Source organism: Xyrauchen texanus, chromosome 38 (genome assembly GCF_025860055.1).
Source record: "Xyrauchen texanus isolate HMW12.3.18 chromosome 38, RBS_HiC_50CHRs, whole genome shotgun sequence".
Classification (NCBI taxonomy): domain Eukaryota; kingdom Metazoa; phylum Chordata; class Actinopteri; order Cypriniformes; family Catostomidae; genus Xyrauchen; species Xyrauchen texanus.
In genome coordinates this window covers 30,472,760-30,484,665 of record NC_068313.1, presented here as the reverse complement: position 1 = coordinate 30,484,665, position 11,906 = coordinate 30,472,760, and the positions used below count along the sequence as shown (strand labels likewise).

At 43.2% G+C, this 11,906-nt stretch overlaps 1 protein-coding gene across 1 annotated transcript; it reads right to left on the bottom strand.

Annotated features, from left to right (window-relative positions):
- Positions 1–3,589: 3,589 nt before the first annotated feature.
- Positions 3,590–6,333, bottom strand: LOC127632031 (somatostatin-2-like). Its single transcript, XM_052110494.1, has 2 exons — positions 6,123–6,333; positions 3,590–3,918 (listed from the first exon to the last, which is right to left on the bottom strand). The coding sequence occupies exons 1-2, from the start codon at positions 6,273–6,275 to the stop codon at positions 3,709–3,711; spliced, it is 363 nt and encodes a 120-aa protein (XP_051966454.1). The 5' UTR covers positions 6,276–6,333; the 3' UTR covers positions 3,590–3,708.
- Positions 6,334–11,906: the final 5,573 nt, after the last annotated feature.

The window sequence follows — 11,906 nt, the reverse complement described above, 5'->3', positions numbered from 1 at the left end:
CTGTGCATGTTAGTGTTGTGCCTCTCAGCATGTTAAACAGGATGGAGTGATCCCTAATGCCTGTTAATTAACACTAATCATGATTGTGAAAACATGTAAACAATAACATATAAAAAACACTCACTACTTATGTCCATGCTAATACTCCCTGCCAATGTGTGCCAACATTTTATAACCCAGGTACCTCCTAATGTAAAAATGTTTGAAATTATTGGTAACAGTGGACAGTCATCCATTAATGACAGCAAACATTATCCTATTATGGTAGACAAGAGACCTAGTTCCTCAGTTAACGAACCATAACCCTAACCTTTATATCCTTTGCCAACATGTCAATGTATTGACTGACAGAAAGAGATTTACTGTTGTTTAGTAATGGTCTACGATCTATACAAGGTTACCACAGTTATTGAAGACCTAGAAATATCGCAGAAATTTGTTAAAATTATGTTTTCTAGGCTTGTAAAAGTCATGGAAATGAATAAAACCTTAAATACATAGAAAAGTCTTGGTGATTTCCAAATTTTTCTAATTGTTTTCTGCTCTGAAATGTTTAAATGGTTGGATATTTCTCTTTTTTAGCATACATCTGCTAAAAGCCACCTTGATGAGCAGTTTCTTTTAGTGAATTACGAAAATCAGTTCACAAATGGATCTAAATGATTCATTAACAGGGTTGTAAAAAGTTCTCAAAAATTATACTTAAGTTTAATACTTAATAAGTATGGATACTGGTGGAAAATTTTACTCAGTTAAAAGTTCAAGTTTCTAGCCAGAAACATACTTGAGTGAAAGTATAAAAAAGTACCAAGTTAAATTGTACTTAAGTATTAGAAAATTAAAAGTAACATAGCAAGAATGAAAAACACATTTGACATTTCATCTTGTATGAATACTTTTAACTCTCTAATAATTCTCTAAGGTAGGGCTTAGGACTGTGTATTGATACAGATTTCCTGATTCGATTACGACTCACAAGCTCTCGATTCAATTTCGATTCGATGTCGATTCATATGGGTATATTTCAGTTTTAATGTCCCTTTTGCTTACATATGAAAGACATTCTTTCTCAGCTTATTCTGTGAATTATACAGGGGACCTTCTACATTACGAAAATATACATTTGACAAATTATATTTTATTAGTTTTTCATCATTTGTCATATTTTAGCTTTTAAAACTGAACAAATAAAATTATTTTAATCAATACATAATATATTATATTGCAAATATTATATACGTTTTTTACATTTGTATTGTTTAATAGCATAATTTGTTCTATTCACAGATATTTACATTGAGTTGTTGAATACGTGCTAAAAACTGTCTCTTTAAGAATCCCCGACATTTCTGTACAGAGCATCTGTAAATGAGCGATAGTTAATGAGTAAATGGCTTTATCTCATCTGTGCTATGCGTGATAAGTTGCATTTTAACAACAAAACTGACTAAAAGAAATCAACTGCTGCAAAGAACAGAAAGAGTATTGAAACAGACATTATTCATTGACAAATCGGTTGCCAGGACTTGTCTTTGGACACATGGAACATCTTTTACTCTCAACAGTGAAAGGATCTCGCTGTTGAATACTTCAACACTAAACTACACAATTCATTCACTGGTGAGTGAAATCCAAACATTTACCGGCCAGTTGTCAAATATATAAATTGTCAGTCATATAGCGCAAAATTTGGTTGCAAAATAATAAAAAGAAATATCATTATTATTCTAAAAAAAAAATTCCAGCCCTAATAAGTGCTCTTGCTCTGGTGACTGACCTTGGACTGGTTTTCTTTGAAAATGTAATTAAGTAACATTATTCAGTTTAAACTGCACTCGAGTAAAGTACAAATCTCCAAAAATAATACTTAAGTATAGTAATGAAGTAAAATTACTCAAGTACTTTACACCCCTGTTCATTAGCAAATCAGTCTGGTTTTAGAAACCATCAAAATGGTTTCTAAAAAACCTCATTTAAAAATAACAATTGTATGGAAAAGTCAACCTGGTCTCTTACTTTTCGCCTTAAAATCTTAATATTTAATCAAAACCCTTTTACTATAGCGCATGTAAGTCAATACATTTTTATGTTTACATTACATAACCAACTTAATTTACAAGCTTGTTCTATTACATAAAGGGGTGGATAAAAATATAGATTTTCTGATGCATCACGATCTTCATTTGAACAATCTTGATAATGACTCTTAAATCCCAAGGTTGATCTTTTACTCTTTGCGCAACCCTCCAATACAATGAGATAAAATAATTGAATTTGCTACCCAATTTCATGCTATGCCACTAAAATGTATATATTTGGCTACTTGTTACTAAATATTTACATTTCACTCACCAGTATATATATATATTGCGATTCATCAGCGAGATGCTTTCAGTGCATGTTGTGAGTTAAAAGTTGTTCTGTAGTGTGTTCAAAGACGAGATCCATGTGACAATTTGAACAACATCTCTTTTAATACTCTTTCTGTTCTCCACAGTCAGTTGTCGATCAAAAGCAATAAAAAAGAAACATGTATTCTAACACTGCATTGCACAGATAAGATGACGCCATTGGAGTCCTGTCTCATTAACATACGCTCATTTACAGATGCACTTTACGGAAATGCTGGCTCTGTTAAAGAGACAGTACAGGTTTTGCACATGTTCATTAAATTAAATTGTAAATAGTATAAATTATGCAATTAAACAATAAACATGTAGCAAAATATGACACGATTTTGAATCGAAATCGTAATCAAATCGAGAGCTTTACAAGACGTGATTACTTCAGCAATTGAATTCTTTATTTCACAATTGCTATTTATAACAGTATGTGTTAGGTTTAGAATTAAAGTTTAGGGTAGGGAGGGAGGTTTGTTGATTTAAAACTCATTAATAGCATTAATCTTAAAAATGTATCTTGAACTCTCTTTTAGCGCCACTCAGTGGACATTTCACCTCAGAACTGCACAATATGTGTGTAATGTTCCACGTGATGACAATTGTCAAAAATTGAGATCATGCAGAAAGTGTGGGAACCATGTCTTTGGAATCAGCAGAATCACATCATATGAGATGGAGGGAACGAACCGAGTGCGGGGCTGTGCGGTGGGGGGGGGGCACCTGAGACTCGTAGTGATGGATTAATTGACAGCTGCTGTCAGACTCTATGTTATTATTATTCCTCACACGGTCGCAAGACGACATGTACATGAATCTGGCGTGGTGAGCTGGAACCTGCTTACGTCAGCTGTCACCGCTTACGTCACGAAGTACCGCAACAGCCAATAGGAAAATTCAACTGCAGTAGCCACCGTTCAACCTGAAGAGGGCAGCACTCAGACGTTTTTACACCATATATTGTAGAAATAAAACACTTTATACACAAATGTCAAAAAAATTACTTGAATCAATGACCAGTACTAATAAAGCCCCATGCTTACAGATCATTAACTAAAAAAAGTTGGTTTAGGGTTTAGTTACCCTTTAAAGAAATTTCTGTATGTTTATCAGTCTGCAGTCTCCACTTACATACCAGTATTCAACTACATCACCCTCCACAAAAGATGAGCTTTGATTTTTTTTTCCATATTTTATTAGCCTACAATCGACTTACAGAACCAATTTAACCACAGTGGTTAGGTTAACATAAGATTTTGTTTGTTAGTTAATTGGCATCTTCAAGCGATGTAAACGGATGATTAGGGCCTCAGCAGGAAGTGAAGCCCTTCCAGTAGAAGTTTTTGCATCCTGCTTTGCGTTCTCGAGCAGGGAGCTGGTTTGTGTTCTCCGCGGAACGCTCTAGCTCCATACGCAGGTCCTCGTTCCCACCTGTCATGGAAACGTCATCCTCAAGAGCCCCCATCTCAGCCATGGACAACTGGGATAGCAGCTCCTCTATGTCTTTCTTAGTCCTGTCCTAAGAGAGAGGGACGCATTAAAGTACACACTAGTGAATATTTCTCAGGGTAGTTTGTTTCTGCATATACACACCCTAAAAGTTTTGGCTATAAAAAAAACGTATAACATTTGATCCGTTATTACCCAGGGAAAAGATCAGTTCATTGAACTTTTCCAGACAACATGTTTTATTAATAGTGGGGCAGGTTGTCACACTGTATGGGGCAAATTGTCACAATTGGAACCAGCCAGTAAGCAGCCTATAATAAGCTTTTCAGCAAAATGTAAATGGTAAAATGAAACAAAATATTCACTCAAAGAAAAAATGTGAAAGGTTGCATACAATAATATCAAACCATTGTTATTAATAAATTGCATCACATTCCAACATAAAATGCTTGACAATTTGCTCTTTCCTTTTTATTTAAAATCTACCTGCATTATATAGCTGACCCTCTCCTGATGTATGCCAGTGTGGTTTTATTTTGTTTTCTTATTTACCCAACAGCTATAAAAAGTTAAATATTCATATTTTAGTTGAAGCATGACATTCAATTTGTTTTTCCAATTAGAAACAATTTTAAAGTTTAAAACCAACATACAAAACCACTGCTACTTTATATGTAATTGGGCTTTTAACTTAAATCCTTAGTTAATGAGGTATAGCCCTTGTGACAACCTCCCTGTGTGACAACAAGCCCCGGACTCGCCTATGATGGGATTTCTCATGGCGATCATTTCCGTTTGCTTTTCCCCTCACTCTTCCTCTTATTAGGTGAAACTGTCTGGTAAAGTTAATGGTGTACAGTCCTTTAGATTGGCTTACACGAGGTGACAAGACTTAATGAGAAAAGCTCTTTTGCATTTATAGGGAAATGTGTGTTTTGATTAGAACCAAATGTATTCCATTAATTGAGTTCCCTTATAGTAAAAGAGAATGCATTTACTTATCAAAGCGTGAATGAGAAAAACAGAGAGTAATTTAGAGAGAGATAGAGAAAGAGAGGGAGAAGTAATGACTCTGTCTCTTATAGATGAGGGTGTAGTAGTTTCCTCTTCAAACCTTAAATGTTAAATATAGATTAAACCAGAGCCATAAACACCTGAAACACTGTAATCTAAAATTGCCTTATTGTCGCTGAGTAAATATTGTTTAAATTATAATGTTTAGTTCCGGTTCTGACAACATAGTCTCATGACAACTCATAATAATTCATACAAAATGGCAAGATATTGTACAACTTAGCTTGTACAAAATGATATGACTTTTATTTCCATAGAGACCAAATAGAATTTCAAATCGATACAATGCAGGCATAACATTTTATCTAGCCTCCTATGCAGCACTTTTTATTTATAGAAAGGAAACAGCTCTGAACAAAAGTGACTATACATTCTGGCATATTTATGTACAAATGACTCCCCACATCTCGTTCCAAACACAATATTTTCTTTCTTCCATTGTACACAAAGCCTATTTTCCTATTAAAATCATGGTTAGGTTTAGAGTTTAGGTAAGGATTCAGTCAGACTATATGATTCAGTTTAGGTTAGGGGTCAAACTAAGGAAAAATCTAAATAACATAGTTTTCTCCTTTGTAGAAATCCTACATTTGTATGAGCCAACTCGTACGAATATCTTACAATTTTGCCATCTTTACGGAATTTTTTATTTTATTTTTTTAACGAGAGGTTAATGAGATGACTGGAATAGTAATTGAAATAACATATTAAATGTAGTTACATATTTACATTTACACATTTGGTAAGGTGTACATTTTGTCAATATGGGTATTCCCTGAGAGTCAAACCAACAACCTTGGCATTATCATTACCATGCTTTACAATTTGAGTAACAGGAACAGAAATCGTAGCTTTAAGGTGTTATAAATGTGTAATAAAAAAAAGAAATAAATAGAAAAAAAACATGTTAAAGCATGATTGTTTGGGAAGGTTAACATAAACATGCAGATTATGAAAAAAAAAAAAAAAGAAGAAGAGAGATATGGAATTAATTTTGTTTAATGACGTGCTAGCTAGTAAATATAGGCCCCAGTGTGCATAGAACAAGCAAATATAACTGCATGTGGAACATTTGCCCACAAGGTTTCTGTACCTCATCTGGTGGAGCATTACACTAGCAACACAAGGTCATGGGTGCAATTCCAATGGAAAACACATACGTACCATAAATGCAATGTAAGTCGATTTTGTGAGACTCACCTGTGTAGCCAATCCGATCGCACGTGCTCTCTGCAGAAGTCTGCGATGGTGGAAGTCCATGTCCGGTTCTAGTTGGGAGTCACCACCGCGGCCACATAGCAAAAGAGACAGACCCAACAGAGCCAAATAGTAGTGAAGCTTGCACAGTCTCATTTCAAACTGTTCCAATCTTGTTCCACACACTGAATGTTTCCGAGAACTGTTCAGAGGAGCTGTGGTTCTGGTTCTGGAACCTTGAAAATCTGAGGTGCTCTTTTTAAACTCTGCCTCCTCTCCTACAATTGACTGACAGCTGCCCAGGTTGCTGGGTGAGAATGGATTGTGATGTCATAAAACATTTAGATACTTCTGGTCCCATACAAATGGGAGCCTTTCTCATTAAGATAACAGAAGTGAACGAATCGTGATTTGACAGTGGGAGTAACAATAAAAGCATTAAACCGAGTGGATTCGGGTTTGTGCTGCTAATCTAAAACAAATACAACAGAGAAATGCCTGGATGTGTGTGTGTCCCTTTCTCAGAAGCAAGCACACTGTGGCAGAAGTGAAGAATAAAAGCTTTCATAAACTTCTTAAATGATTCTGAATGAAGAGCTTAATGTGTCTTTTCTTACAGCGTTAACACAGAAAGTATGTGCACTTGTGCTGCTGGGGACATGGCTCTACTTACTCTACACTTCTAGCACAGGTGCAACAGTTTCTTTTTAAAGTTAAGTGATTAATGGATGCTGAATATAGCTAAATGCATTGCTAAAATGATTTGATATGGTTCATGGCCATATAAAAGTATCAAGATCTGTTCACTATTACTACTGCTCATATTTAGAGTTGGGAATTCTAACAATCCTCTAACCCCTAAGTATTAACCCTTAAATTCATGGTGTTTCGTCAAACATTATTGTAACGTAGTTTGATGGAAATGAGGAGGCGAGAACCGGCTTGATAATATAAATAATTGTTTAATATAAAACTGAAGCAAAAGACAAACACACATATGATGGACATGTCCGTAAACTATCTCTCTCTCATCGCACTACCACTTTATCCCTCTCGGAGGCTTAATTAGCCTGATAAGGGACCGGGTGTGTATAATCGCAACCTGGCCCGCCCTCCGCCCTGCCACATTCCTCCCTCGTTCTCTCAGGCTGGGGAGCCCCTGGCCTGACGTACATCACCCCCCACCTCTTTCCTTGGGGGAGGGTGTGCTTTAAGCCCGGTCTGCCGGCAGGTCATCCCAATCTACCTGGATGAGGGAGGGGACAAGGGGAGGGAAACAGAAATAATTAAAATGGGGGGTACTTCCTGTAACAGTGTAGTACCCCCCAAAAAAACACTAAAATTTAAACGAGAGGGACAACGCAGAGCGGCAGTGAGAGAGAGAGAGACCTACTCGGCGATTCTCCGATACACCGTCGCATGGTCCTCGATCACTTCTCCACCCTCTCAGGCAGACGACAGCCACTTCTCCCTGGGCGGACCGGATTCAGACTCACGACCCCCGGTGGTCAGAACGCCCCTCCACATTCTCGATGACTAGTGGGGACACTCCTCCTCCCCCGACAGCGACCCTACCGCTCCATCCTCAAGAGCCCCCATCTCAGGCATGGACAACTGGGATAGCAGCTCCTCTATGTCTTTCTTAGTCCTGTCCTAAGAGAGAGGGACGCATTAAAGTACACACTAGTGAATATTTCTCAGGGTAGTTTGTTTCTGCATATACACACCCTAAACGTTTTGGCTATAAAAAAAACGTATAACATTAGATCCGTTATTACCCAGGGAAAAGATCAGTTCATTGAACACATTTGAACTTTTCCAGACAACATGTTTTATTAATAGTGGGGCAGGTTGTCACACTGTATGGGGCAAATTGTCACAATTGGAACCAGCCAGTAAGCAGCCTATAATAAGCTTTTCAGCAAAATGTAAATGGTAAAATGAAACAAAATATTCACTCAAAGAAAAAATGTGAAAGGTTGCATACAATAATATAAAACGTCTAGGTTACGTATGTAACCTCCGTTCCCTGATGGAGGGAACGAGACGTTGTGTCAGAGAAGCGACACTAGGGGTCTCTCTTGAGCGCCGATATTCACCTCTGAACTATGAAAAAAGGCCAATGAGAGTTGGCAACCAGTATTTGCATGTCCCGCCCCTGGCCATACGGGTATTTAAGCGGCGCAAATACGGGAGTTCATTCAGGATTTTTCTGAGGAGCCGGAAATGGTCCGGCCACAACAGTGGCTCGGCTCAGCGACGTGGCAGGGGAGACACAACGTCTCGTTCCTCCATCAGGGAACGGAGGTTACATACGTAACCTAGACGTTCTCTTCTGTCGCTCTCTCCACGTTGTGTCAGAGAAGCGACACTAGGGGTCCACTTATAAAAGCGGCATGCGCTGAGCCGTGTACGTGAACTGCTGATACAGGAGCGAGCAGGTATTCTTACGTGCAGGACGACCAACTGTATCAGGCTGCACGTACCCTTCCCCAATGCCCCATTTAAGCCATCAGGATTCCTTATCATTACCCCAGAAGGGGGAGCAAGGTGCTGGCCGCCAACCTGGGAACGGGCCAAGCCTGGCCGGGCCTCTTTTCTCTCTATGTTTCTCGTGATAGAGCAACTTAGGCCGGGGCCCTTACACGCATTGAGGGAAGGGGGTCTTAGCCTTTATTCAGGGCGGAGAAGACCCTGCGGAGGCCACGCCTACCCGAGAGGGGAGGCAAGTTTAAGTGGCAAACCCATCAGAGGCCTGACTTAGGGCTTCTGTGGAAAAGTCGGTGCGGTGGTGGATCCAGCCTATAGAGGGGGAACATACAGCACGGCAACCGAGGCAGCCGTGACTGCCTAAGGGAAGCACGGAGTCCACTCACCAGAGGGACAGAACCATGGCATTACACACAGGGGAGTCCGAAGGAGGCCTTACCTGTGGAGCACCTATACCAGTGCAGGGTAGCTTGCGGTACCGCGAGTGGCTTGGGTCGGCGAGTTCCTCCGCTGAACTGCGACCCACGAGGGCTAGGGAGGAATCAACCAGTGTCCCAAACCTGAGATCTCCTGGGAATGAAGGCGCACTGTTTCCCCTGGTTAGGGGGAAGGGTGCTAGATGCAAGCGATTCACCCGGTCAGATCGTGGGCGTGCCACCAAGTTCTATGGGCTCGGTACCTGAGAGAACACGGGACGATACTGACTCAACTCGGAGATTGTAGAATCTCTCGAAAGTGTTAGGTGTTGCCCAGCCCGCTGCTCTACAAATCTCTGCTAGGGCAGTGCCCCTAGCAAGTGCCCATGAGGACGCAACACTCCTGGTGGAGTGGGCTCGGACCCGCAAAGGGGGGCACGGCCTGGGTGTGATAAGCCAGGAAATGGCGCCGACAACCCAGTGGGCGTAGTCTCTGCTTGGAGACAGCATTCCCTTTCTGCTGTCCCCCAAAGCAGACGAAGAGCTGCTCAGAGCGCCTAGTGCTCTGTGTGCGGTCCAGGTAGATACGTAAGGCACGCACTGGACACAGCAGTGAAAGGGCTGGATCTGCCTCCTCCGGGCAGCGCTTGCAGATTCACTACCTGATCCCTGAAGGGTGTGGTAGGAACCTTGGGAACATAGCCCGGTCAGCGTCTTAGGATCACAAAAGTGTCTGCCGGACCAAACTCCAGGCAAGCCGCCGCTAACAGAGAACGCATGCAGGTCCCTGACCCTCTTGATGGAAGCGAAGCCGATCAGCAGGGCGGTCTTGAGAGAGAGGGCCCTGAGTCCAACTGAGTCAAGCTGCTCAAAGGGGGTCTCTGGAGTCCCGTAAGGATCGACCGAGAGATCCCAGGAGGGGAACAGGTTAGGCCGGAGGGAGCTATCCTCCGGGCACCTTTTAGGAACCTGACGATTAAGTCATGCTTACCAAGAGACTTTCCGCCTACCGTAGTCATGGTGGGTCACGATAGCGGCGACATACACCTTGAAGGTGGAGGGGGACAGCCTCCTCTCCAGCCTCTCCTGAAGAAACACGAGCACTGACCTAACAGTGCACTTCTGCGTGGTCTTCGCCTCGGAAGAACACCAGTCCATGAACAGACGCCACTTTAGGGCGTAAAGATGCCTGGTAGAGGGGCTCTGGCTTGATTGATTACATCTACGACGGCAGATGGTAGACCGGCTAGATCTTCCGCATCCCGTCCAGGGGCCAGACGTGGATGTTCCAGTGGTCTGGGTGTGGGTGCCAGAGCGTGCCCCGTCCCTGAGAAAGAAGGTCCTTCCTCAAGGGACTTCGCCAGGGAGGGGCTGTCGTGAGGAGTGTGAGGTCCGAAAGCCAAGTCCGGGTAGGCCAGTAGGGGGCTACCAGAATGACTTGCTCCTCGTCCTCCCTGACCTTGCATAGCACCTGTGCAAGAAGGCTCACTGGGGAAATGCGTATTTGCAGAGCCCCGTGGGCCAGCTGTGTGCCAGCGATCTGCCCCGAGGGGAGCCTCTGTCCGGGCATACCAGAGCGGGCAGTGGGAGGTTTCTTGGGAGGCAAACAGGTCTACCTGGGCCTTGCCAAACCGGTCCCAAATCAGCTGGACCGACTGGGGTGGAGTCTCCACTCTCCCGGGCAAGCCTTGTCTTGACAGCCGTCCGCCATCACATTGAGGTTGCCGGGATGTGAGTGGCGCGCAGTGACTCCAGTCGCTGCTGACTCCATAGGAGGAGACGACGGGCGAGCTGTGACATGTGGAGGGAGCGTACTCGCCTTGGCGGTTTATGTAGGCTACGCACCGCGGTGCTGTCTGTCCTGACTAAGACGTGTTTGTGCCGAATTAACGGAAGAAACTTCTGCAGGGCCAGAAAAACAGCCAGCAGCTCTAGGCAGTTGATATGCCAGCGCAGCGGCCTCGGTTCCACCAGCCTGCAGCTGCGCGCTCGTTGCACACGGCGCCCAACCCAATTTGGAGGCGCCGGTCGTGACCAGAACGCGCCGGACACCTGCTGCAAGGGTACTCCAGCCCTTAGAAAGCAAAGGTCTGTCCAGGGTTTGAAGGTCTGGCGGCAGGCAGAGGTAACTTTACGCTAGCGTGCCAGCGGTGCCATGCTCGCCTCGGACTCGAGTCCGAGCCAGTGCTGAAGTGGTCTCATATGCATCAACCCCAGCGCGCGCCGCCGAGGATGCCATATGCCCCAGGAGCTGTTGGAAACGCTTTAGCGGGACCACGGCGCCTGGCTTGAAGGAAGCGAGGCATTTCAGCACTGACTGAGCACGCCGTTGGAGAGACGCGCTGTCATTGAGACTGAGTCTAACTCCAGACCGAGAAAAGAGATGCTCTGGACCGGGAGAGCTTGCTCTTTTCCCAGTTGACCTGAAACCCCAAACGGCTGAGGTGGCTGAGCACCTGGTCTCTGTGTAGCGATAGTAACTCTCGAGAGTGGGCCAGTATGAGCCAGTCATCGAGGTAATTGAGTATGCGTATGCCGGCTACTCGGAGCGGGGCAAGAGCTGCCTCTATGACTTTCGTGAAGACGCGAGGGACAGAGACAGGCCGAAGGGGAGGACTTTGTACTGATACGCCTGACCGCCGAACGCTAACCGTAGGAAGGGTCGGTGTCGAGGGCAAATTGAGACATGGAAGTACGCTGCCCTTCAGGTCTACCGCTGCTAACCAATCTAGATGCCGGACACCAGATAGAATTTGTTTCTGGGTGAGCATTTTGAACGGGAGTTTGGACAAGGTCCGATTGAAAACTCGCGAGGTCCAAGATCGGTCGTAAGTCACCGCCTTTCTTGGGTACAACAAAGTAAGGGCTGTAGAAACCCTTC